This window comes from Megascapheus bottae, chromosome 6 (genome assembly GCF_031878675.1).
Source record: "Megascapheus bottae isolate mThoBot1 chromosome 6, mThoBot2.hap1, whole genome shotgun sequence".
Lineage (NCBI taxonomy): Eukaryota > Metazoa > Chordata > Mammalia > Rodentia > Geomyidae > Megascapheus > Megascapheus bottae.
In genome coordinates this window covers 84,301,623-84,326,437 of record NC_143514.1, presented here as the reverse complement: position 1 = coordinate 84,326,437, position 24,815 = coordinate 84,301,623, and the positions used below count along the sequence as shown (strand labels likewise).

The 24,815-nt window shown below is 61.4% G+C and overlaps 3 protein-coding genes across 4 annotated transcripts; 1 reads left to right on the top strand and 2 right to left on the bottom strand.

Moving 5' to 3' along the window:
- The first annotated feature begins 383 nt into the window (after positions 1–383).
- Positions 384–10,089, top strand: Ttll10 (tubulin tyrosine ligase like 10). The gene is made up of 15 exons (XM_090334045.1): positions 384–447; positions 945–1,007; positions 3,581–4,266; positions 4,712–4,774; positions 4,857–4,992; positions 5,108–5,226; positions 5,302–5,431; positions 5,937–6,022; positions 6,285–6,456; positions 7,378–7,549; positions 7,972–8,112; positions 8,836–8,964; positions 9,083–9,176; positions 9,596–9,909; positions 9,961–10,089. The coding sequence occupies exons 3-15, from the start codon at positions 3,663–3,665 to the stop codon at positions 10,087–10,089; spliced, it is 2,289 nt and encodes a 762-aa protein (XP_090190171.1). The 5' UTR covers positions 384–447; positions 945–1,007; positions 3,581–3,662.
- A 5,259-nt stretch (positions 10,090–15,348) lies between these two features.
- On the bottom strand, positions 15,349–18,394 carry Tnfrsf18 (TNF receptor superfamily member 18). Its single transcript, XM_090333949.1, has 6 exons — positions 18,205–18,394; positions 17,512–17,671; positions 16,817–16,939; positions 16,198–16,285; positions 15,823–16,022; positions 15,349–15,756 (listed from the first exon to the last, which is right to left on the bottom strand). Exons 1-6 carry the CDS (start codon positions 18,262–18,264, stop codon positions 15,632–15,634), a joined length of 756 nt encoding a protein of 251 aa, XP_090190075.1. The 5' UTR covers positions 18,265–18,394; the 3' UTR covers positions 15,349–15,631.
- Positions 18,395–21,240: 2,846 nt separating this feature from the next.
- Tnfrsf4 (TNF receptor superfamily member 4) lies at positions 21,241–24,086 on the bottom strand. Of its 2 annotated transcripts, XM_090333947.1 has the most exons (7): positions 23,923–24,086; positions 23,573–23,695; positions 22,887–22,991; positions 22,476–22,542; positions 21,770–21,966; positions 21,571–21,690; positions 21,241–21,483 (listed from the first exon to the last, which is right to left on the bottom strand). In XM_090333947.1, the coding sequence occupies exons 1-7, from the start codon at positions 24,056–24,058 to the stop codon at positions 21,413–21,415; spliced, it is 819 nt and encodes a 272-aa protein (XP_090190073.1). In that variant the 5' UTR covers positions 24,059–24,086; the 3' UTR covers positions 21,241–21,412. The 2 variants fall into 2 exon arrangements, with proteins under 2 accessions (XP_090190073.1, XP_090190072.1); XM_090333946.1 differs by having other exon boundaries at positions 21,241–21,690.
- Positions 24,087–24,815: the final 729 nt, after the last annotated feature.

The window sequence follows — 24,815 nt, the reverse complement described above, 5'->3', positions numbered from 1 at the left end:
CCTGCATCTGTGCCTTCCTGTCTTCGACTCCTCCATCTCCCCTCACCAGGCCTTCGGTTCTGTTTGGTTGATCTTGGACAATCTCATCTGAGATTAATTTAATCACAGTAGGCTTCCGTTGGTCCTATTTGGGCAGACGTGGTCCAGCCTCCTGCCAGGAGCCTGTCGTTACTCTCACAAGGCTGTGAAGAACAGCAAGGTGTGGGGTCTGAATGTCTGGAGGCTGAAGGTCTGAGGTCTGCCTCAGTTCCCTCACGCCCCCTCCCCTTGCCCTGCCCAGCAGCTGTCCACCAGCCCTCACCACACAGTCCTTCCCCATCCACCTGAATCCCATGTTTACCTCCAGGCTCCACTGGATCAGTTGCCAGGTTACAGTTACCAGGTTACAGTTGCCAAGGTCACCACTGTTGTATCCCAGCAGAGGCTTCCCTTGACCTTGTCTGGCAGGTAAGAGGGACAAGACCAGCTGCCAGCTGGGAGTCCCAGCTGGGACTAAATCTTAGCCCTCCCTCTCGGCCACTCTCGGGACCCTGCCCAGAGCTGACAAAAGGGGACAGAGACCAAGCAGAGCCTGGACAGCTTGGCGAGGCGAAGCAGAGGCCACAGTGCTGCCAGACTCAGGGGCCTGGGCTAGGAAGGGGGTGCCTCCCAGGGGGTGCCTCCCAGGGGGTGCCCCCCAGGGGGTGCCTGGCCCTGAACAGTGTCTTAGGCTTTGAACCAGGCTGGCCACTCTCAGGAGAAGCCTTTTGCCCAAGACCAAGTCTGCTCTCCAGACTCAACCCCTGGAAGGGAAGCCTCCTGAGACCGCAGTGCTGTCTGCCCCCGAGGCTCCAACCCTCGGAAACATGTCAGCACCTACTCAGAGCTGGTGTCGCCACAAGAGTCTAAAGGAACCTCAGCCGGTACACTGACCTTTGGCCATTTTCTTGGCCTGTTTTCTTCAGGTTTAATCGCATCTGCCCATCCTACCAGGGTGTGATCTCCTGCAGGTCTTTTTATCTGACCAGGTAAAATGATTATTTTAAATTTATCATGAAGTGATGAGGTTTGGCCTGGTCCCTTATCCTGAGCACACATCTGACCAGCACGTACCTCAAGATGAGCGATGATCCCGAGTGCTTGGGATCTAAACTGCTTGGTTCCCTGTCCCACGATTAGAGGCTAAGCTCCACAGGTGTCACCAGGGTGAAGTTTCCTCCTGGAGCCACAGAATCCCTAATCCCCCTCAGTCACTAGGTGGGGGTAACCTCCCCTGGCCTTCCTGCTGAGCCTTCTAAAAAAAGTCTTTGCCAATTTGAGGGGCCAGGAGTTTGGCCAAATGGTAGAGTGCTTGCCTAGCATGCTGGAAGACCTGGTTCCAATCCTCTGTACTACATAGAAAAAAAAGCCAGAAGTGGTGCTGCAGCTCAAGTGGTGGAGCTCTAGCCTTGAGAAAAGTCCAAGGACAGTGCTCAGGCCCTGAGCACAAGTCCAGGACTGGCAATTAAAAAAAAAAGTCTGCCAGTGTGGGCAACAAGAATTAATAACTCATGGCTTATTTATTTGTGAAGGTAACAAGGAAACAGAGGCATAAAGCTTATGATGGAGCTCCACACATGTACATGACCCATTCTGTGGCCTGGCCTGGGAGTGCAAGAGAAAGGCTGGCTCTTAGGAGGCTTCTCTTTTTTTGGTGGGTCATGGGGCTTGAACTCAGCCTGAGCGCTGCCCCTGAGCTCCTCTGCTCAAAACTACCACCCTACCCTTGAGCAAGAGCCCCACTTCCGGATTTCTGCTGGTTAATTGGGGATAAGAGTGTCATGGACTTCAGTGCCCAGGCTGGCTTTGAACCATGATCCTCAGATCTCAGCCTCCTGAGTAGCGCCTGCCCGGCTTACCCACCTGTTCTCGCGCCTTCCGTGTGTGCCAGCCCCTCGGAATCAGTGCCCACAGTAGTCAGGCAGCTTCCCTCATGGCCTCCACACCACCCAGCCTCCTCAGGGAGTCTTGGCCTCAAGTCTCTGCTGTCACCCTCGGTGCCTCCCGGCACTACCACGTGGGGCCGTGGGTCATGGCAGGGGTGCTGAGCTCTCTCTTGTGGCTGCCACACCCTCATAGGCCCTGGGTAGGAACTCCATCTTGGCAGGACCCCCACAGGCTCTTGTCCTTCCCAGTCTATTTTGCAGGCCCAAACAAAGCACAGTGGATCAGTTTCTTTTTCCTGGCCCTTCATTCTTCTGCCACCTCCCCTGGGTGGGCCAGGTACAGCTCCCAGGGAGCTGCTCTGGCCGTGGACCTGCACTGGGGCCCTGGTGGGGAGCTACCCTCCCATCGCCTCTCTGCTTTCATTGCCCCTTGACTCTGGGGGCCCGGGGCCTGCACAGGGGTCTTTACTTCAGGCCCGGTCCTCAGTCCTGGGGCGACGTCTCGGACTTGCCCTCTGCCCCCGGTGCTGCATCTTCCATGTTCATGCTCTTCCTCTTCCTGACAGCACACAGCTCCCTTCGGGGACGCTGCTTTCGCCCATCACCCTCCCAAAGGAAGCTCGGTGCGGGGCGTGACCCCCGCCAGGCCACCTCCCATCTCCTGAAGCCAGGAAGCCACTTGGGCTGTGGACAGTGATAAAAGCCAGCATCGTAGGGTCCATGTCCACAGCAGGGCGACTGGGAGCTCAGCGGAAGGGGAACTGACTCTCCGCAGAGGCCATAGAGTCTCACACACGCCGGCACCTTGCCCCGCTGGTCTGAGGGGTGGGCCGGGGACAGCCCAGAGTCCTAGCCTGTGCATTCGCTCCTTCCTCACCTCTCCTTCAGTCCGGTGGGGCAGGGCCGATCACCACTTGGCTACAGTCCTTGCATTTCTTGGCTGCTCGTCCACCACCCTGTTTTCCTCAGAGCTGACCCATCCCTACCAAGGGACATGGCTTGTCCCTCTCTTCTCAGACACAGCGTGATGGTATTTCTCTGTTTGGCCTACCACTACACTACCCAACCCACTCTGTTTTGGTTGTGGTGGTGGTTTATTTTGGTGTAGTGTGCATACACTGAGACTGAGGCTTGAACTCAGGATCTCTGGACACTGTTCCTTAGCTGTTCCATTAAGGCTGGCACTCTACTACTTGAGCCACGACCCCACTTGAGGCATTTTGGTGGTTAATTGGAGATGAGAGTCTCACAGATTTTCCTGCTCAGCCAGGCTGGCTTCAAACTGTGATCCTCAGATCTCAGCCAACTGGGTAGCTAGAATTGCAGGGATGAGCCACTGGTGCCCAGCGTGCCACTGCCTCCCACGGCAGGTCCTTGTCTCCTAAATAGCCCCAAACTTGAGTTTGTTTGCTGGATATGGAAGCAGAAGGAAGGGCTCATCAAGGAATCGGCCAACACTCCCTGAAATGCTCTCAAGTTGGCAGCCTGGGCAGTGGGCAAGCTCAAGGGTCCTGGGGCTGGGGGGCTGCAGAGGCGGCGAGCCAACAGACCCCAGCTGGACTCCAGGGCAGCAGTGCAGACCTGGAAGACCCAGCCTGGGGATGGGAGCCCCTCTGCCACCCAGTGCTACGGGTGGGCAACTGCCCCCAGCAATTCTGATGGCCACTTGCTTACAGCCCACCTAAAGGCCACACTCGGAGAGGTCAGTGTAGTCCCTACAGCGAAGGACTCGCCCAGCAGAAGAAGCAGGATGCAGAAATGGCTTCATGTGTACAGGCCGCCAGGCCCCACAGCCACCTCAGAGATGAGAGCCAGCCACGAGCAGAAGCCACAGCCCAAGACGTGGAGAGGCACACTTCCCCTGGCAGGGTGGGCCTGACCACGGGCCCCATCAAAGGGCCGGGACCTCAGGCTGCCCGGAGACCCCACAGGCAGGACAGGGCAGCATCTTCCCCTTGGAGCCCTCTCCTTGGCCCTCCCATGCCAGGGCCCCGCCGCCACCCCCGGCTCATTCGCCACCGGGGTCAGCCCATGCTGACCCACATCGGCTCCAGGAGACCCAGGCGGCCGAGGGTCCGGCGGGGCCCCCTGAGGCCCTCGGAGGCATGCAGCGTGGGCCCTGGGGCCAGGCCGACGCTCCCGCAGCCCCGGGCTGCCCTGAACAAGCACGGGCTGTGTGTCTCTTGGGAAGGGGCCCAGTCTGCCACACAGCCCTGTGCCGCCGACCGGACAAGCCCGGGAAGCAGCCAGCAGGAAGCCCACAGCGCTCAGGCAACGGTTCTTCAGGATCTGAAGGCTCCGCCTGTCCGCGCCGGCACCGGGGGCGGCCGCCGTGGGCCCTGCCCACCCCCCCTCCACTCAGGTGAGCCCCCGGCCTCTCTCAGCTGTCCCTGCCGGCTTCCTTGGGTCACCCGTGATGTCACCATGGACATTGTGACCCCGGCCTTCTCTGGAGCTGTTTCTATATCATGTCTGCGCGGCTCCTGCTTTACACCCTGTCCCCTTCCCTGCACAAAGCCCTGCCTTGCCGGTAAGGAGGGTGCCGGAGGGGACGCCCTTTTCCCCTGCCCAGCCTCCTCCCACTGGACCCTGCCACCCAAGGGCTGTCCTAGAGGGCAGCGACTGTCCCCTTGCTGGACGGGATGGTTCCCCAGCTCCTTGTGAGGGCCGGGCTGGGCTCTGCTGGGCTGAGGAGGGTCTGGGCCCTAAAGAGGCCGGGTGAGGGCTCAGCAGCGGCTGGCATGGGCTGGGCTCCGACAGTGTGTGCACCCCCACCCGCACCCCCACCTCACCCCAATGGCCGCCAGGCTGGACCCATGACAGACTGATGGGGAGCAGTGGAGATCTAAGCCAGCTGGACCAAGATGCAGGTGGGGCTCCGGTGGCTGGGAGGGGCAGGGCGAGCCCCACCAAGCCAGCGCAGCGGGACTGCCACGCAGCCCCTGCCTGCAGGTCTCCCAGAAGGCACAGACCCTGCCAGGCTCCCAGAGGCCCTTCTGGAGGCGTGCCCGATGGAGGGAAACAAGACGCCACTCAGCACTGGCCACGGCCCCTTCTTCTACATCGGAGGCACCAACGGGGCCTCAATGTGAGCCTGCACCCCAGCCCCACGCAGGCCGGCCCCACACTGCCCGCCTCAAGTCCCTGGGCCGCCCTCCCTCTGAGGACCCCGTGGCCCGCGTCACCGCCCCTCCACCCCACAGAATCAACAACTACTGTGAGAACAAGGGCTGGCAGCGCACCCAGGACAGCCAGCGCGAGGACTACAAGCTGAAGTGGTGTGAGATCAAGTGCAAGGACAGCTACAGCAGCTTCCGGGAAGGTGGGGGCACCGGGGAGGGGCCCCGCGGCCGGCACAGCCGCCTCGCGCCACCTACACCGGTCCCTCTCCTGCCAGGCCAACAGCTGCTGTTCCAGTTCCCCAACAACAAGCTGCTGACCACCAAGATCGGGCTGCTCAGTGCCCTCCGCGAGCACGCACGCATCTTGAGCAAGACCATCAAGATCCAGACGGGCGTTCAGACCAGGTGAGCCCCCGGCCTGCCTGGCCGGCCCCTCCCTCGGCCTCCAAGGACCAGGAGTCCACCCACCGGCACCCTTCCCTCGGAGCCCCCACCCACCTTTCCGCAGACCCATCCACACCCTTTCTTCCTGCCAATCTGCCTCAAGCCCAGCCTTCCATCTGCCATCACTCACCCTCACCCAGCCCACAATAGCCACCCCTGCCCGTTCCCATTCGTCCTCTAATCAGGCATCACAGGGCCACGTCCAACCACCTTCCTTTGCGCAGACATTCCCACTTCTATCCACTCGTCCAGTCCCGTTCCCACTAGCACGCCAGCTCGTGCCGCAGGAAGCCAGTTTACACGCACTTACCCCACACCTCCTCACACCCACTTCCTGGTCTACCAGCCGCTCCTTCTACCGACCTTTCCTTCAACAGATCCATCTGCCCACGACAGCACTGTCCCGCCCACCCTCTCCACACCCAGCCATCTCGTTGTAAACCCCACTATCTTCCCGCTCTCCCAGGGCCCTGAAAATGGAAGATTTTTTCCCAGAGACCTACCGGCTAGACCTCAGGGAGGAGAGACAGGCCTTCTTCACGCTGTTTGATGGTGAGGCCAGGTCTCCTGGATGCTGGTGCACAGGAGGAGAGACAGGAAGGATTGTGGCTCGGGCCTGGTCGAGGGAGGAGAGGAGGGTGGGGCCAGGGCTGGAGCATGGCCGTCTCTGGGCTGAGCTGGGGAGATTAGCTGGGCTCAGCGTAGGAGTAGGCTGGAGCCCGAAGAAGACAGGGGTTAGATGGAGCGCGTGACAGGTGAGGACAGAGAAAGCTTGGGTGTGTTGGGCCAGAGGCTCAGGGGATGTTTCCTGCAGAAACCCAGATATGGATCTGCAAGCCCACGGCCTCCAACCAGGGAAAGGGCATCTTTCTGATCAGGAGCCAGGAGGAGATGGTCACCCTGCAGGCCAAGACCCAGAGCATGGAGGAAGATCCCATCTACCGCAAGTTGCCCTTCCGGATGCCACAAGCCCGGGTGGTGCAGAGGTGTGGGCATGGGCACAGGAGTGCTGGGCGGGGTGGCTCAGACTGCTGGTGTCTGTGATTGACTGCTGCGCTCTGGAGGGCACCCCTGGTGCCATTCTGGACAATAGGCGTAGGCCTGGGGGGGGCTGTAAGAAGGGTTCAGTCAATTTGCCCCATTCTGCAGCTGCCAACCCTGCTCCCCAGTCCAGCCAGCAAGAACATTTGCAGATCTGTCCCCACAGCTGCCCCCAGGCAGGTCCAGATCCTCTGTCTCATGCAGGACGGGGCAGGACAGAGTAGGGAGAGCTCTGTCTTACCTCAGAAAAGGTCCAGTGGGCCTTGATCTCCAGCACGTAGATCCCCACCCTCCCCCTCCATCCCCACCCTCCCCCTCCATCCCCACGCTCCCCTTCCATCCCCACGCTCCCCTTCCATCCCCACCCTCCCCTCCATCCCCACCCTCCCCCTCCATCCCCACCCTCCCCTCCATCTCCACCCTCCCCCTCCTTCCCCACCCTCCCCCTCCATCCCCACCCTCCCCCTCCACCCCTGCCCTCCCATGTACCATTCCTAGACCCGTCTTGAACTCTTGAAGTTCTTTTAGCTGCAACATCTTTTTCCTTCTCCAAAGCTGCTTGCCCCCCAAGGCCCAATTGCAGCCCTCCTTCCTCCTCCAGATAGCTCTCTCTGCCATGAGGTCCCAATTTATCCCTAGCCTCTCCCCTGAGGTTGCCCAAAACACCTGCAGTCAGCTAAGGGCCAGGCCCCAGGCCCTTCCCCCCCACCCCTGCAAGTCCCCCCCCACTGCCCTGGCCTGTCTCAGGGACAGAGTATTCAGTTTGCGGTCACCACCTGGACAGGCAGAGGGCCCACGGAGGAAATGACTGGGATGAAGGGTGCCAGGCAGCGGCCTGTGTAAGTCCCGGCCTGCGGCCCCCACAGGTACATCCAGAACCCGCTCCTGCTGGAGGGGAAGAAGTTTGACGTGCGTTCCTACCTGCTCATCGCCTGTGCTGTGCCCTACATGGTCTTCTTTGGCCACGGCTATGCCCGCCTTACCCTCAGCCTCTACGACTCCACTTCCAGTGACCTCAGTGGCCACCTGACCAACCAGGTAAAGGCCCTGCTCCGGGAAGGGACTTCCTACAGGGGAGGCTGTGATTCCAGGAAGACTCGCGGTGCTTGAGGACATAGAAAAGAATAGCACTGCTATAGAGCTGCTAGCCCAGCTCTGAGGTGGCTCAAGTGGCCCCTCCTGCCTCCTCATATGGCAGGGGCTGCAGCGCACTGGAGCTCTGCTCCCCTCAGCCGGGTGCTCCCTCGGCTGGGTGCTCCCCTAGGCTGGGTGCTCCCTCGGCCGGGTGCTCCCTCGGCCGGGTGCTCCCTCGGCTGGGTGCTGAGGGAGGCTGGACATTTGAGGTCTGGCTGGGGTGGGGGTAGGGGAGGCGTGCAGACCCCAGGGCGCTGGGCTTCCGTGGACTCGGGGAGGACGGGGTCTCCGGGGCAGGGACAGTCAGTGACTGTGCTCTGGTACAGTTCATGCAGAAGAAGAGCCCCCTGTACCTGACGCTCAAGGAGGACACGGTGTGGAGCATGGACCGCCTCAACTGCTACATCAACAGCAAGTTCAGAAAGACCAAGGGCCTCCCCAGAGACTGGGTCTTCACCACCTTCACGGTGGGTCTGCCGCACGCCACGCCAGCCGGGGCAGGAGCTCCCGGGGGCAGGCCGTGTGCGTCCCGTATGCACGTGCAAGCACACACACACACACACACACACACACGTGTGAGACCTGTGTGTGCGCGCGCACACACGCACACGTGTGACACGTGTGAGTGCATTTCCCAGGGATGTGCTGGGTCTGTAGCTGGCCGTGCATTCCTGCAGTGAGTGACTGACGTGTGTGGTTTCCGTCCCCTTGTGGATGGATCCGGGCCTCACGCCTGCCTCTCCAGTACTCCATTCTATAAGCGGGCCCCGGGCCTCACTTTGGGCTCAAGTGTTAGCCCAAACAAACAAACAAAAAATGTAGGGACAGAACCTAGACCCTGAGTTCAAGCCCAGGACTGACACCAAAGGGGGGAAGGGGGAGGGGAGGGAGGGAAAGGAAAAGCTAAAGGAGCATCTAGACCCTGAGTTGGAGCCCAGTACAGACATAAAAACCCACAGCAATTTCTCACTTCTTCACTATGGCAACCCCTAGTACCTACACCATACAGGGTTGAGTGTGACCGTGTGGGCAGAGGTGCCTGCAGGTAGGGGCACAGGTGGGCAGGTGGGTACGGGTCCAGGTAGGGGCACAGGCACCGAGGGCGGCACCACTGAAGCCACTCGAGTTGGCAGTGCAGGGAGTGTGGAGGGCCGGCGGGGGTGGCAGACCCTCCTGTGCTTTGCCCGCAGAGGCGAATGCAGCAGATCATGGCTCACTGCTTCCTGGCGGTCAAGTCCAAGCTGGAGTGCAGGCTGGGTTACTTCGACCTGATTGGCTGTGATTTCCTGGTTGATGAGAACTTCAAGGTGCTGTCCTGGGTGGGTGAGGTGGAGTGTACATCCGGGCCACACGCAGGCCCGGGGGTGGGGGGGGTCCAGTGACAGACCGCGGGCCCCAGCCTTGGATGGAGAGGCGCTCACCAGAGTCCTCACCTAGGTGTGGCTGCTGGAGATGAACTCCAACCCTGCGCTGCACACCAACTGTGAAGTCCTGAAGGAGGTGATCCCCGGAGTGGTGGTGGAGACACTGGGTAGGTCCTGGGCAGCCCACCGGCCATCCACCCCGGGGCCTCCACACCCGCGTCCAGACCCGCGTCCACACCTGCGTCCACACCGAGCCCACACCCGCGTCCACACCCGAGCCCACATTCACGTTCATACCCAAGCCCACACCCGCGTCCACACCCGAGCCCACACCCACGTCCACACCGCGTTCACACCGGAGCCCACACCCGAGCCCACACCTGCGTCCACACCCGAGTCCACATCCACGTCCACACTGCGTCCACACCCGAGCCCACACCCGAGTCCACACCCGCGTCCATCCCGCTCAGGTTGCCCCGCCCTGCCCCCTCCTCCCCTCCCCCTCCTCCTCCTCGCCCCCTCCCCCCCCTCCCCCCCCCCCCCCCCGCCCTGACTCTCCCCCGCTCCGCCCCGCTCCGCTCCGCAGACCTGGCGCTGGAGACCTTCCAGAAGAGCGTGCAGGGCCACAAGATGCTGCCCCTGCGGGCCCAGCGCCGCTTCGTGCTCCTGCACAGCGGGGAGGGCGACCTGTGGCCGCGCCTCGGGGGCTCGCGCTCCTTCCCGCGCGCGGCGCCGCCGCGGGCCGCCGGCGAGGGCTCGCCCGGCACGGGGCGCGCGGACCGGCGGGGCGCTCGCAGGCCCGGCCCGGCCCGGGGCGCGCCCGGCCGGCCGCTGTCCGCGCCGCGCCTCCCCGGGCCGCCGGGCGCCGCGGAGCCCGCGCCGGAGCCCGCGCCGGAGCCCGCGCCGGAGCCGGAGCCGGAGCCGGAGCCGGAGCCGGAGCCCGAGCCCGAGCCCGAGCCGGAGCCGGAGCCCGAGCCGGAGCCCGAGCCCGAGCCCGAGCCCGAGCCCGAGCCCTCCGCCCGGCCGCCCGGCGAGGAGCGCGAGGAGGAGCCGCGGGGCTCGAGCCACCGGGGCTCCTAGACGGGGGCCGCGCCGCGCCCGCGCCCGGCGACCCATAAAGGCTACTTTGTGACAAGGCGGCCTCTGCGCTCCGCAGCCGCCGGGGCGGGGGACCGGGGACCGGGGGCCGGGGAGGGGGGCCGGGGAGGGGGGCTGGGGGGCGGGGACCGGGGGGCAGGGGAGCCGGGGGCCGGGGTCGGGGGCCGGGGAGGGGGGCCGGGGACCGGGGGGCGGGGAAGCCGGGGGCCGGGGCCGGGGAGGGGGGTCGGGGTCGGGAGCCGGGGACCCGGGACCGTGGGTCGGGGAGGGGGGCCGAGGTCAGGGGGCCGGGGTGGGGGGGGTCTTCGGGGGGGGGGGGGGACAGGACCAGGCCGGGCAATGCCCAGATGGGAGCTGGCCCTGACCGTTTGACCCAGGGGTCCCCTCCATCTCGGGAGATTTAAGGAGAAGACGGGGCTCCCCACCACCCAGGCTGCGCCCCGCCTTCATTCCACCTCCGCCCCGCACACCTGAGTGCAGAGGCCCCTCCGGCCCCTGCAGGTCCCCCGAGCTGCAATCCCTGCCCACCACACTCCAGAAACGGCCCCTGCAGGTGGCAGACTCCTCTGGACCTGGCCTCCCTTGACCTCCCAGCTGCCCGGGCCGGGCGGGGCCCTGCAGGGTCCCGGAGAGCCCTCGGAGCCTGGTTCCCGGGCCCACTGCCCTCTGAGCACTAGAGGGAGCTGTCCACTGCTGTGCCTCCAGACCGGCACAGCCAGCTAGCCAGGGACAGAAGGGTGAATGGAGAGAGGGGACGGGGGCTCTGACGGGCAAGGTAAGACCCTCCAGGCCTCAGCGAACCCTGGGCAAACCCTGGGTGAGGTGTGGGCACCCTCAATGCCAGACTCCCGCATCCCCCCCTACCCACCCAGGCCCACAAGCTCCAGCCCACCTCCTCCCAATTCAGTCATCCTGCTGGAGCCTGATGTATGTGGAACCCACACTCAGTGTGAAGACCCGGGAGCCCTGGGACCCTGCAGCCTGTCTGTGGCTCCTCTCTGAAGGTTCCAGCTGCTTGCAAGCCCAGGGAGCAGGGGAGGGGACTAGCCTTCGAGCCTTGGTAAATCCACACCTGTCCACCAGGGTCAGGACTGTATTTCCACTGGCACTGCAGGTGTTTCACACACACACCTCAGCTGGGTGTTCTGCTACGCCACCCTTAAATCACCCGCTCACAGTGCGCCACCGAGGTCAAGGCTGTTTTCCACCAGCAGGGAACATTCCAGCTATCAGGCTACACAGTAGGGCTACAGCCCAGGCTCAGGGCCCCTGATGTCGGCGGAGGTGACGGAGCCTCCCGGAGGCGCTTGCCTGCTGTCTTGGGAACAAGTGGCCTTGCTTGGAGCCTCGCCTCCCCTGTCCGATGGACGCTAAGGGGAAGCTGGCCCTAAAGTGCCTTCAGGCGAGCTTGAGACTAATCGCTGAAACATTTCCTCTTTCCCTTCCCCAAAGGCAGACCATCCCCCTCCCCAGCTAAACTGCCTGTCACACCCCAAGTTCCCACACCCCCGTCAACTGAGCTGAGACTGCTGATCTTAGAGACTCCAGTCACGTCTGCTGTGGATGCGTACCTCCAGGGACAGCTCCCAACCTATGCCCCATGAGGAGGCTTCCCCTCCACTCACACAAAGAGCTTCCTCCCCTTCTCCAGGCTGACTAAAAGTCCCGTGTCCCCCTCAGCCTTTTACCTAAAATAAAAGTCTGTTGGTCTGTTGAGTTTGCTTTGTGCCCATTCTCTATTCTGATACCCTCATGGCTCAGCTTCCTTACAGACACCCCACCCAACCCTGGCTCCTCAAACTCCTGGGCTCTGTCTGCTGCCCTACATGCCTGGCAGCGCAAGGGCACATGTATATCAGTGATAAGTCAAGGCTTCTGTTCGCCGCCCAGGAGTGATGGCCATGCTGCCTCAAGCCCCTGTTCAGGACTGCGTGGGCCCGAGGAGTTGGGGGCTCCCTGAGTTCAGGACTGCATGGGCCTGAGGAGATGGGGGCTCCTGAGTTCAGGACTGCGTGGGCCCGAGGAGTTGGGGGCTCCCTGAGTTCAGGACTGCGTGGGCCCGAGGAGATGGGGGCTCCTGAGTTCAGGACTGCGTGGGCCCGAGGAGTTGGGGGCTCCCTGAGTTCAGGACTGCGTGGGCCCGAGGAGATGGGGGCTCCTGAGTTCAGGACAGCGTGGGCCCGAGGAGTTGGGGGCTCCCTGAGTTCAGGACTACGTGGGCCCGAGGAGTTGGGGGCTCCCTGAGTTCAGGACTGCTTGGGCCTGAGGAGATGGGGGCTCCTGAGTTCAGGACTGCGTGGGCCCGAGGAGTTGGGGGCTCCCTGAGTTCAGGACTGCGTGGGCCTGAGGAGATGGGGGCTCCTGAGTTCAGGACTGGGTGGGCCTGAGGAGATGGGGGCTCCTGAGTACCTTGGGCCCTGGTCTCTGGCAGGTGACAGGTAACCTCAAATTCAAATGACCGATAGGCAGACCCAGGGCTGCAGGAGCCGGTGGCAGCTGCATGGCCAGGCTGGCCCCAAGGGAAACAGGTTTCCTGATAGCCGAGGACACTTCCCCACTCATCTGTCCTCTCTCCTCTGTCTCATCTCAGGGTGAATCTGAGGAGGCGCTGGTGGGCGGCAGCCAAGCAGGCAGCTACTCCACCCGCATTCCATAGGGAGCGCCAGCTCCCCCCATCCTGGACCCCCGTCGTCCCTGTCCACCCCATACCGACACGTCCATCTCGGGGCTGGCCAGCAGAGCCTCCATGCATTCTTTGGAGCCTCGCTAAGCCAGAGCCTGGGGTCTGCCAGGGTCACCTTGTGTTAGGCAAAACAATCTGGGTGGGCCTCCCTCCAGAACCACTCCCTGGAGACTTATCTCTAAGAAGGGGCCAGAGCAGCTCCTGTCTGACCCGGTAGCCTTGGAGCTTCTGGGCAAAAGAGGTGCCTCTCTAGCCCATCCAGACTAGCTGATTCCCACGGGGAGCCGCGGCGGCATGAGGGACAGCCCCTCGGGAATGAACTCAGCCTAGCGGGGAGGCAGATGACCCAGGAGTAAGGAAGGAGCCAGGTCCTAGGGGCCAGGTCTTGCATCTGTGCCTACCTGGTCAACCAGGTACAACTCGCAGCTGAGGACACCCAGGAACCTCTTGCCCCTGGAGGACAAACTCTGCAACTGTCCTGAGACTGCGGTGGGGGGATGGGGAGTCCACTTTTGTCAGGGAAGTGGTCTCCCCTGTGCTGACAGTTGAGTCTCTTCCAGCAAGGTGGAGGGGGTGGAGGTTTGGCAATAGCTGTGGCCGGAAGTGTTTCTGAGAATAGAGGTGGCGCCCCGTGGACTCTTATCTGAAACTGAGATGGAACAAAAAAGATCTGCCAGCCCCAGGGCTAGGCGGGAAGCTGAGGTTTTCTGAGACAACTGGAGATCAGCTGAGTGGTGGGAGTTTCCAAAAGGTGCCGAGGGAGACTCTGCTCTCCCCGGCTGCTCCTGGGCCAGGAAGGGTCACTCTCCCACCGTTGTCCAGGAGGCCAGGTTTCCCAGTTGAATATAAGCCTGCCTTACCCCAGGAAGGACGCCTGGAGTCAACCTCTACCAGAGCCTCTTGCCACGCTATCTCCGCTCAGATGCTTTCCCACACCGCAGCAGCGTCCCTCGTCTCCTGTGAATCTCCCACATTGACTGGCAGGCTTGCGGGCTTCCCTACAGCACTCTCCATCCTCAGCTCCAGATCTGGCCCCAGGGCCCTATTTAGACCCTGCTTAGAAGGCAGATGCCCCCTTCTGGCCCTGCACAGCTTATCTCAGCCCTGCTAGAGGACCCATCAAGATGGACCCAAACCAAGTGGGGGCCAAAGCCACAGAGAGGAAACGGAGCTGAAGGGCTTAGAGAAGCTGGGCCAGTGGCCAAGGAGACTCCTAGATCCCTTCCCACCACAGCCTGCGCTGCACATGCCTGCATGTGAACATGTGAAATCCCCCAACTGCTGTGCGTCAGCTCAGCACCCCCCGCCCCGTACTGACTCCCCACAGACAGCCCACAAGGAATTTCCAGCTTACTCAGCCTGTGTCACCTGCGTCACCTGCAGGCCTCAGCCCTTCCTGGGGGCGCCCCGACTGCAGTTTCCTGCAGCAAAGGCAAGGATAGGCTCAGGGCCTGGGGGGGTGGGGTACAGCAGGTAGGCCCGGAGACCCCTCCAGAGCTGGAGCCCAGCCTCTGCCACACGCACATGAGTGCTGGCTGTGTCGCCTGACTCGGGTCCTCAAAACAACCCAGCTCACGGCAGCGGGACAAAAAGTGCTTTGAGTGTGACCAAGGCCAGGAGCCAATGACCATGGCAGAAGATTGTTGTCTGTGCTCCAGCACGTCCCCAGCTCTCTGTGTTCTGGATCCCGACACCCTCCACCCCCATCAAAGTAGACACATCTCCTCCTTCACTCTGCCCCACAGGCCTGTGTGCCAAGAGGTTGCAACACCCAGAAGGTACGAGTCTGCTCTCTCTCACCTATCTGCTGTGGGCAGGGCTCAGAGCCCACTGCTCTTGGGAACTAGAGGAAGAGACAGCCGCTGAGTCAGGGCCACTTGCTGGGGGCCAGAGCTAACCAAGGGCAATAGCCAAGGGTGTGGCTGCCTTCGAGGGCACTGCCGAGACTGGTCCTCACTGGCCTGCCCCTCCCTGGACACCAGTGCCAAGGCATCCCTATCAGATTTCTCTAGCAGCAGTGGCTGCTGCCAGAAAGCAGGGTGGGGGCTTGGGCAGGACCCCAGAGCCATGCCCTAGAGAGTAGGATCCAGGAGGAGAAAGGGCTCAGGGCCAAGCCAAGCCCAGCAGAAACTGCTTCCCTTGTCTGAAACGCTGGGTGTGGAACCTGACAAAGCTCTGAGCTTGGGGCAGTGAAGCCTTGAAAGATATCTTGAAGTATAGCCATAAACCAGTCTCCATAGCCCTCCTGGTCTCTGGATACCACTGCCCAGAATGGGGCAGAGAGATGGTCAGGGTAGGTGGCTTAGATAGCGGACCAGCAGCACAGGTATCCAGGACCCCTCCTCACAGCCGTCTCCTGAACCCTGTGGTGCTGGACCAGTGACTGTCCAGTGTCCAGGCCTAGAGTGGCTCCAATTTGTGCCTCCTGTCTTCACCTGAGGCCTCTTTGGCCTGCCTGCCTCCCTCCTCTCCCCTCCCCCCCCCGCCCCCGTACCCTGATAAGGAATCCGGAAGTTCAGCCTCTGATTCCCTGCACTGTTCATTTCTTGTACATCCACTCAGGTTAGGAACACATGTTTATTGAAAACCAAGTGTGCCAGACACTGTACCCCGGGAGGCCCACAGATTAGCCCAGCAGAGTCCGCTAAGGAAGGCAGCCCCTTGGCTGTGAGTCTCACCTCCAAGCCATGTCCGCCATGCGTCTCGTGGTCTGTGGGACACATCACTGTCAGGATCCTGTCCCCACTTCCCCCGATGTGAGGAGCAGGGCTGGGCCCTAAGCTGTACACAGCGCAGAACCGCGGCTCCCCAGAGGCAGTCCAGGCAAGTCTGGGGAGGGCCTCACACCCACCCGCCTCCTGGACGGCCCTTCTCCTCCAGCCGCTCTCCCCGCTCCTCTTCAGGGAACTGGCAGCTGTAGGCATCCTCCACGGGTGGCAGCGGCACCTCTGGGCGTGCCTGGGTCTCTGCAAGGGGACTATGGTCAGGAGCTATCCTGGGGCCCGTCTCCCCTTCCCTAGGACACAACTGACCTCGGGGCTTCAGGTGCTGCCTCTTCAGCTGCCAGATGTACAAGCTGAGCTGGGCTATGTTTAGGGCAAGGATGCAGATGGCCACAGCAAAAATGATGACCAACTGGCTGTGCGACTCAGACGGCCGAGGCCCTGGGCTGCACAGGGCATTGTGGGTCTTGTTTCCAGGGAACACGGTAATAAAGCCAGACTCTGTGCAGCTGGGTAGGGGTGGGGGTGAAGATGGACTCAGATGCTTTCAGTCGCCACCATCCAAGCCCCACTGAGAGGACAGCCATCCTCTCAGCCATTTGTGGGTCAACACATTGACCATGGCAGGGCAGGCCCCACTGGAGCGGGCCTCGACAGGCTGGCCAGGCCCCCCTCGACACTTACTCTGCCCAGGGTCTGCAGCGGCCCTCGTGAGCAGCAGAAAAGGTACCCATAGCACAGTCAACGCACTTGAAGCCGAACTTGAAAGTCCCTAGGACAGACAGACACCATAGGAGCAGCGTGGTGAGCCAGGAGGGGGCTGTGCTGGTGCAGCAGTTGGTCTGTGGTCCAGTCCTGCTCATTGCCCATAAATCAAGGGCCTGGAAACTCAATGCCCAATGTATACCCAATCCAGACCTGGCACTATTTGTCTGTCCCTCTGCAGATGGACAGGGCAGACAGTGGTGTCTGGGCTACAGTGTGTGGCTCTGAGGACAGGACACCCTGTAGGCCTTCACAGCCAGTGCTGAGGGGACCCCTGCATGCAGATGCCCAGGCCACATGCCAGGACTGGGTGCCCAGTCCTTTTGGGACTGTGGACAGAGTTCCTCATCTGTTCAACAGGTGTGTCCCTGCCCCCACGAGCAGACGTCCTCATCCATCGGCTCCCCGGACACCTGGTCCCTAGAGCTCCAGCTTGGCTCCAGACCACACCCCTGGTCTGCTCAGGACCCAAAGGCCTCAGAAGCCTCCAGCAGACATACCCTGAGGCCAGCCTCCTGCCAGGTGGACATGGACATACCCTGAGGACGAGCCTCCTGGCCAGGTGGACATGGGTGGTGAGTGCAGGTCCTGCACTCAGGGTCTTCACAGTGGAATTCTGGCTGCATGCACTCGCAGTCCCCCCTAGGACAGACCTCCTGTTCTGGGCAGGAATAAACCAGCTTCTCAGCAACCAGGCTAAGACCTTCCTTCTCCAGGGCTCCTCCCCGCCAGCAAGGGGGATGGGCTTCCAGGCCCCCTCTTTCAGCCAAGCTAAGGTCCTAGGCTTTTTCCAGCTCAGTTTCTTCTCCTAGGTAGCCAGCTCCTCATATTCTGCTGGGGTCTCTTGGGGCTTTCCAAGGGCCCTTGGCTCATACTGTCTGGTTCCCCAAGGCCTGAAGGGGTACCTCAACAGCTGTCTGTGTGTCGTCAACACACAGCAGTGAGGCCCTCCGAGCTACCCCTACAGTCTTCAAGCTTTGGCAGATGAGTGCTGAGGCTCCAGGCTGGGTGGTGTTTCTGCCCATCCAACAGGACCCAAGCCCGCTCTCCTCAGGGAGATTTGTGTCTCCATGTCTTCCCTGCCCGCAGGCAAGGCAGGCCATCTCTAGTCCCCTCCAGATCCCAGCAGACTAAAGGCTTTCCACACAGGACGTCTGCCCCTGCTGCTCCTTACCCCAGGTGCCTCTGCCGTGTAGCTCCCCTCCCCACCCCCATGCCCCTTTGACTGTGTACCGGGAGTGCAGGAGCAGCAGCAGCGCAGGTTGGCGTCTGTTCCTCTCAGGAAGCAGCCGGGACCGCAGCTTAGACCCGCCACAGGGTCCTGCCCCAGGCCCAGCACGCACAGCAGGGTGGCCCCGCACAGGGCGGTCCGTGCTCCCATGGCAGCTGGCTGCTGGTGGAGTCCCATGGCCTGCTGATTTTAGGCCCCAGCCTGCTCTGACAAGCTCTGCCCCCGCCCTGCACCACCCCCAACACCTCTCCCTGCACCTCCTCCGGTTTCCTGGGGGTGTCCCCTGGGGCTCTCAAAGGCATTTTGTACCCAGAAGGGCTGGGAGAGCACAGTGTGTGCTCCATGATCATGCCACACCCCCAAAGCAGTCAGCACCCCTTCCTCCGCCCCCCCCGCCCCCCCCATCTGAGGAGCCCACCTGGCCTGATGCACTGCAAGACACAAAGGCCTCTGCCAGCTTGTGTCCCAGAACGCAGTGGCCACACCGCTGACCCCCAGGCCTGAGGGTCTGCTGGGACAGCCTTGAGGGGAGGCGCCTTTCCAGGAAGGTTCCCAGCTGGGTATCCCAGCAGAACCCAAGCTCAGGGCTGCACCATCTGCCAGGGCCCTCACTCCTTCCTCTCCCTCTCCCTCTCCCCCTCCCTCCCCCTCCCTCCCTCTCCACCTTCATTCATTGCCTAGACAAGTCCAAATACCTGAAAGGGAACAGTCTTGGTGAGACTGGCCCAGGCCTCTCTGAGCCTTGGTTTTTCCATTTGGGCTCTGGACCCCTGGCCCAATCAGGAAGCCAGCCTGGATCGTCCTCTGGTTTCCCATCCTCCCCGGGGAGCTGCTGAGCTGTTGGGAGTGTGGGGGCTGGGTTGGGATGTGAGGGAGTGTCTGCCCACAGACTGAGCAGTGACCACTGTGAGGAGGGCAGGGCCAGGCGGCCCTTTTGAAAGCTGACTGAGGTGGTTTAGAAGTGTATGGAGCTTCCAGCTGTGTGACTGGATAGTCTTCTCCAGCCCCAGAGGTGAGTCTCCCAGGGACTCTGTCCTGGACTCTGGACTCCAAGCTGTGTGGAATAGAAGTCCTTCTTGAAAGGGACAGAAGGCTGTCACCTGACTGCCCTGGAATCCAGGAGGTGGTGTCGCCAAGAGAAGAGGCAGAAGAGGGGCAGGGCAGTGTGGACCAGGCTTCTCCCTGTTTTAAAGACCTGACACGTTATCCAGGTCTGTGCCAACAGAATACTGTGGCCCTAGAAAATGCCTCCTCACTTTTCCTGCAGATTCTGTGCACCTTGTGAGACGTCTGGCAGAAGATGACTGGGGGGGGGGCAGATGGGCTGCACCAGCCCTAATCGTACATCCTCACAGCGTACCCAAGAGGGGCCGATGAGGGCCAGGGCCCTGGCGTGGCCTCACTCTGACCACGGCACAGCCACGGGCCTGTCCTGCACGGTATGGCATGGCCTCTGATGGACAGGGTTGGCAGGGAGCTGGGCAGCCATTACGCCCTAGATAGACCAGAGATCCCAGAACCCAGGACATACGATCTGTGTCTCTGTGCATGCACGTGTGTGCATACCAGAAGCACACACGCGTGTGCGGGTGGTGTGCGCACATGCACACAGGTCCTGGTGAATGGGTGACAGTGGTAGGTATCAGGGCCCAAGCCCCTGGGTACTTACAAGGGGTAGTGTTCATCTGCTAGCCTCCACCCCTGGGCCCGTGAGCTGCCCCTGCACCCGGTGTGGTGCCCTGTTAGAAGCAGCAGGGTGGAAAGCACACTGGGTGGAAAGGGGCCTGCAGCGGAGCAGGTGAGGAGTTTTCAGGGCAAGGGGATGGACAGAACATAGAAGCAAAGCGAGAACCCAGTGTCCACGGGACAGGACCAGAGGTCCCAGCTGAGGAAGAGGGACGGTGGCCCGGGTGAGAGCTCAGCCCAGAAGGAAGGAGGCAGTGACTGAGTTGTGGGAGTGAAGCCCCTTCCTTTCCCGTCTCCAGACCTCCTACCCAGTCCCTCCCGGCCTGACTGTTCCCACAGGATAAGGGCTGTGAACTGGTGGCTGTTACCTTCACCCAGGCCCGAAAGTGTCTAAAAAGACCAATAGCTGATCCTCCCGTGAAGAGGCTGGAAGTTGTCAGAAAAGGAAGAGGGAGGAGCCTGACATCCTAGCTACTCAGGAGGCTGAGATCTGAGGATCAAGGTTCAAAGCCAGCCCAGGCACAAAAAGACCCGAGACTCTTATCTCCAGTTAACCTCTAGAAAACGGGAAATAGGTCTGTGGCTCAAGGGTAGGGTGGTAGCCTTGAGCTGAAGAGCTCAGGGACAGCGCCCAGGCCAAGTTCAAGCCATATGACCCACCAAAAAAAAAAAAAAAAAAAAAGGAAGAGAGAGGGGGCAGGAAGGCAGATTTGAAAGGAAAAGCCAATGGGAAACAGGAGCCAGGGGTGTGGAGGATTTGAAATGAGTCCATCCAGGCCCCCATGTCAGTCACTGTACCTTGAGGCAAGGAACTTTGACCTCTAGCTACAGTCTGGGTGGAGGTGGAAGCCTGTGCCCACAGAGCCCAGGTACAGTGCCAGGCAGTGGCCATGGCCATGGGGTGGCAGGGCAGGGAAGGGCTGCCCGCTGCCCACCTCAGCCTCACATGCCCACCTCTTAGCAGCTGAGATCCAGTGCTCTGCACATCAGCTGTCCCTAACCTGCGGCACGCAGCACTGTCCTGGACTGGCCTGGCCTCTGGTTCCACTTGCACCGTCTGTCACACCCCACTGTGTGTGTCTGTGGGTGGGTGGGTGTACATGTGCACACACACGTACCAGTACTAGGACTTGAACTCTGGCCCTGGGCATTGTCCCTGACCTTTTATGCTCAAGGCTAGAGCTCAGCCACTTGAGCCACAGCTCCACTTCAGCTTTTCTGGTGGTCAATTGGAGAGAAGAGTCTCGTGGACTTTCCTGCCCCAGCTGACGTTGAGCCATTAGCTTCAGATCTCAGCCTCACACGTCGCTGGGATTACAGCTGTGAGCCACAGCGGGCTCACATCCTTTCTGCAGGAGCTCAGAGTTTTCTAGGTGGCATCAGGTACCTGGGTCACCTGATGCTTTCCATAGGCCACACACGGCAGCTCCAGGCCCCTGGGGCCTAAGGTGAGGTCACAAACTCTTCCTAAACAGAGTTAGTACTGGTCCAAAAGCACATCTGGACTCACTGCCACCAGTCTGTCCACTCTGCTGTCTGTCAGCAGACATCTGAGCCTTTAACTCTTGGACTATTTTACATAGAGTTGCTGAAGGCTCTCTTGCTAAGTCCAAGGGTACTTGTTTCTGGGTAAATTTCCAGGAATGAAATGGCGAGGTCTCTGGGCAGCCCAAGTTTGGCCCAGGCCAACGGTGACAACGATCCGGAGACTCACTGGCTGGTGCCCAGTGAGGTACCTGGACTACCGTGTACCAGAGGCGACCACAAAGGCTAGACCCACGGGAACAGGCCTTTCCAGAAGCAGGCGGGGCCCTCACAGACTTGCCTGCTCTCACTGGTACCCAATTATGGCTCTACCCCAATCAGCTGAGGTGTCGGAATCCCCAAGACTGAGGCTCTGGGCTTCTCCACAAGTTCCCAGCCTGCCCCCGCCCATTCCCTTGGGCACCTCAGACCCTTTGGACTCTACATTCCCACTCAAGCTGGTGTATACTGTGCCCAGGGACGAGGCTCAGAGCAGACCCTGACCACTGTACCGTTAGGGATTCACAGTTACCAGTACGTTTATTGGTTGTGCCTCCAAGCTGGCAGTATGCACAGCATACGTACACATGTACAGGGAGAGGCCAAAGTCAGCTCAGCACCTAGAACGGTGCATGCACGGCACAGCCCCTGGGTGGAGACGTCTATCCATGAGCCCCGCTCCTAAAGGGCTGCTCACACCTTGACGAGCGTGGAGTGTGTATCTGCCTGCTCCTCCTGAATGGGCATCCGAAAGCTGCTTCCCCCTGGGAGGAGAAAAGAGTGGGAAGCAACCAGTGGGACGTGAGTCTCACCATTCCAGGAGATGGGCTGGGCCCACACTGGGCACTCACCAGAGGGTTTGAGGCCAGCCGGCCACTTCCAGGCCCTCCGGAGCAGATGCAGGGCCAGTAAAACAGCCAGGGGAGTCATCAGGCCCAAGCCTAGGCCCAGGACAGCAGCCAACATGGGGCCTGAGAGAAGAGGCCAGCTGAGTGCGTCTGCCAGCTCTTCCCCCCCCTCCTTTCTCCTTCCCTGGCAATGCCCACTTACCCACAGGGGCCTCGAAGGCAGGCGTCAAGGGCTTCTGAGAAGTCTGAGGCCAGACTTGGGTGGGATGCTCCACCGTGGACCTGGTGTTGGGGTCCAGGGTCTCCCAGGATGCTGTGGCCCGGGGACTCCTGTCCTCACAGACGGAGTCTGAGCTGGAGCTGGCTGGCGTCAGGGTCCGCAGCCCAGCTGAGGAGCAGCTGGGAAAGGGTGCTGGTCAGACTACGGGTGAGGATGGGGCCCACCCTGGGCCAACACAACTCTAGACCAAAGATGTCTGAGACTGCTGTCTGGTACCCCTCCACGGCCTTCACCTGCCTGCCTCAGGACCTGCCTCCCTGTGCCCTCCACGGCCTTCACCTGCCTGCCTCAGGACCTGCCTCCCTGTGCCCTCCACGGCCTTCACCTGCCTGCCTCAGGACCTGCCTCCCTGTGCCCCTCCCTGTGCTGTTCCTGCCCTGTGGACTCTGTTCTCCTGACCCCTCCCTTCCCCTTTCCTGCTTCCTCCTAGAGTGGAACCCACTCAGACCTTCTGAGCCTGGACTAGGGTCTCCCATGCCCCACAGGGGCCCCTAGCAGGCTGAGTTGAGGGGGCCTGTGTCAGGAACTCCCCCGCCCATGGCCTCTGCTCCCTGCTCTGGCCCATGGCACACCAAGCCTCTTACCCTCCAGCCCCTCTGATACCCCAATCCCCTATCACGACACTCACTTAGTCCAGGGCTTGCAGGCCTGGTTGTTGCCTGGAGAAAAGTGACCAGGAGGGCAGGGGACACAGTCTGCAGTGAAGATACAGAGCAGGTTAGCTGCCTGATGCCACCAGGTTGGACCCAAGATGCTGTGGTTACTGGAGATAAGACCTCTGGGGTGTGGGTGCTCACCCTCCAGGCAAACAAAGGGACATTCCCCATATCCACATTCTACCTCTGGCCCTGGCCAGCATGCTAACTGGAACCCTGGTCTTGGTGAAACCCTCCTAGCCCAAACCAGTTAGAGGGAGCAAGGGGATACAGGAAAATGATGCATTTCACCCTTACCAAAGCTCAGACCGAGGGGGTCAGACCACTCACAAACACACGCCACACACAGCCACCCAGCTACCCCAGTCCAAGGTCGTGCTCACCGACTCCATACTTGTAGCCATCCTCATGGGGCTGGGTGCCGGGCTTGCAGTGGCAGATGGTGTCCTGTGTGGGTGTGCAATTCTGCTTGAGTTCACTTCCACTTCCTGGAGGGGGCGGTGAGACAGGGGCTGCGGAAGGGGCTCGGCCAGCCAGGCGCCTGGGCCCCGGGAGAGGTGGGCTTCCTTCCCTCGGGCACAGAGCTAGGACTGAGGAGCTGCTGCATTCTGGCCTCCGGACCTCAGCAGGACCTCAGGGCCTGGGCTTCCCCTCTTCCACTCCCGAGACCCACTCCCTATGGCATCCTGTCTCTTCCAGTCACAAAGTCCTGGGGACAGCTGGCCCTTCTGGCCTCCTTTTCCCGCCTTCTCTCCACATGCATCCAGCCTATAGCACATGAATCAGGCCTTTCCGAGGCCCCTCACTCCAGCGCTTCCATATGCAGGCCAGCTTAGACAAGACCCCACAGCCAGTGTGTGCTCTGCACGGACTCTACAAGGTACTGCGCCGGACTCTGGCCCCAGAAGAAGCAGCAGCAGCCCAGGAGGTGCCCTGGTGACCTGGGGCTCCCCAGGAAGCTGCCTGCCCTGGAGCTTGGCCCCAGTCTCGTGGAACACAGGCATCCACTGGGGTGGCGCTGCCCTCGCCTGCCGGGCAGGACAGCCAGGGCTGAAGGAGTGAGGCTCACCGTGGTTGCACTTGGTACACCGCTTGCAGGGTTCATAGTTGGCCACATTGTTGTAGAAGCCGGGCTCACACGGGCGGCACTCGGTGTCTCTGGTGTGGTCACATCGGCTCACCATCCCACTACCTGAGGCGAGGCAAGGCCTGCCAGCTCAGAGGGCTTATCCGCAGCTCTCACCCGGCCAGGCAGCGCCCTGGGCTGAAGGCGGGCCGGCCCCAGCTGACCAGCCTCCCCGCAGGCCGGGGGCTCTGGAGCGTCTCTCACGATGCATCGCAGGCTGCCTGCACCTGAGCTCCCATCACTTTCCTTCCCCAGAGCCCCATCCACCCTCCCCTGGGGTCCAGGCCACTCACCCGGCCGGCAGTCACGACAACACCGGACACCGTATGGGTAGGTGTCTCCAACACAGTTGATCTCTGCCAAGGCTCCAAGTACGAGAGGCAGCAGCAGAAGGGCTGCAGGCCGCCAAGCCTCTGCACACATCCTCATCTGCTCTCCGCCTTCACGGGACTCTGGGTTTTTCCTTGGAGGATGTGGCTATAAGGGCTATGAGGGGAGGAGGCGGGCAGGAGGTGGAGAAGGCGTGTATGTTCATGCTGTATTGGTGTGCACGCGCACACACACACACACACGCACACATGTGCCTGTCCCTACCCCCTAGCTGGGATGAGTCCATCTGTCCCCTCTAATGGCCTGGCTGGCCCTGCCTCCCAGAAAGCTCTGCCCTAGGCCCTCCAGAGGACATAGCTTCAGTGAGGCCACACTGTCCCCTGAGTTCTACGCTCCACAGGATCCCGGGCGCTTCCATGTGAAGGGACAGACGCGCTCCTTCACCTGCACACTTCTCCATGCACAGGACACGCAGAGGCACACACCGCTGCAGCTTACCTTTGGTCCTTGTCCGAAGGTACCCTGTGCTGAAGAAGTCAATGGGTTGTCTGGGCCAAGGGAGGCCTCCCCATGTCCCTCTCTTTCATGACTTTAAGAGAATTGTGATGGGACTCTTCTACCACACTAATTTAGAGGCCGCATATAGACAGTCCTACTGGGGAGGGGAATCCCCACCCAGGAGCACAGGGGAGGGTTGAGGCCCCAGCCCACTTGAAGAAATTCCCAGCCTAGAGGCCAAACTACAGCTGAGAGACATGCGGAGGGAAAAGCCACTACTGAAAAATGGGCCACCATGACCCCTCCCCAAGCCTCTGAAGGGCCGCAATGGCAGAGATGGGTAACAGGGCCATCCAGG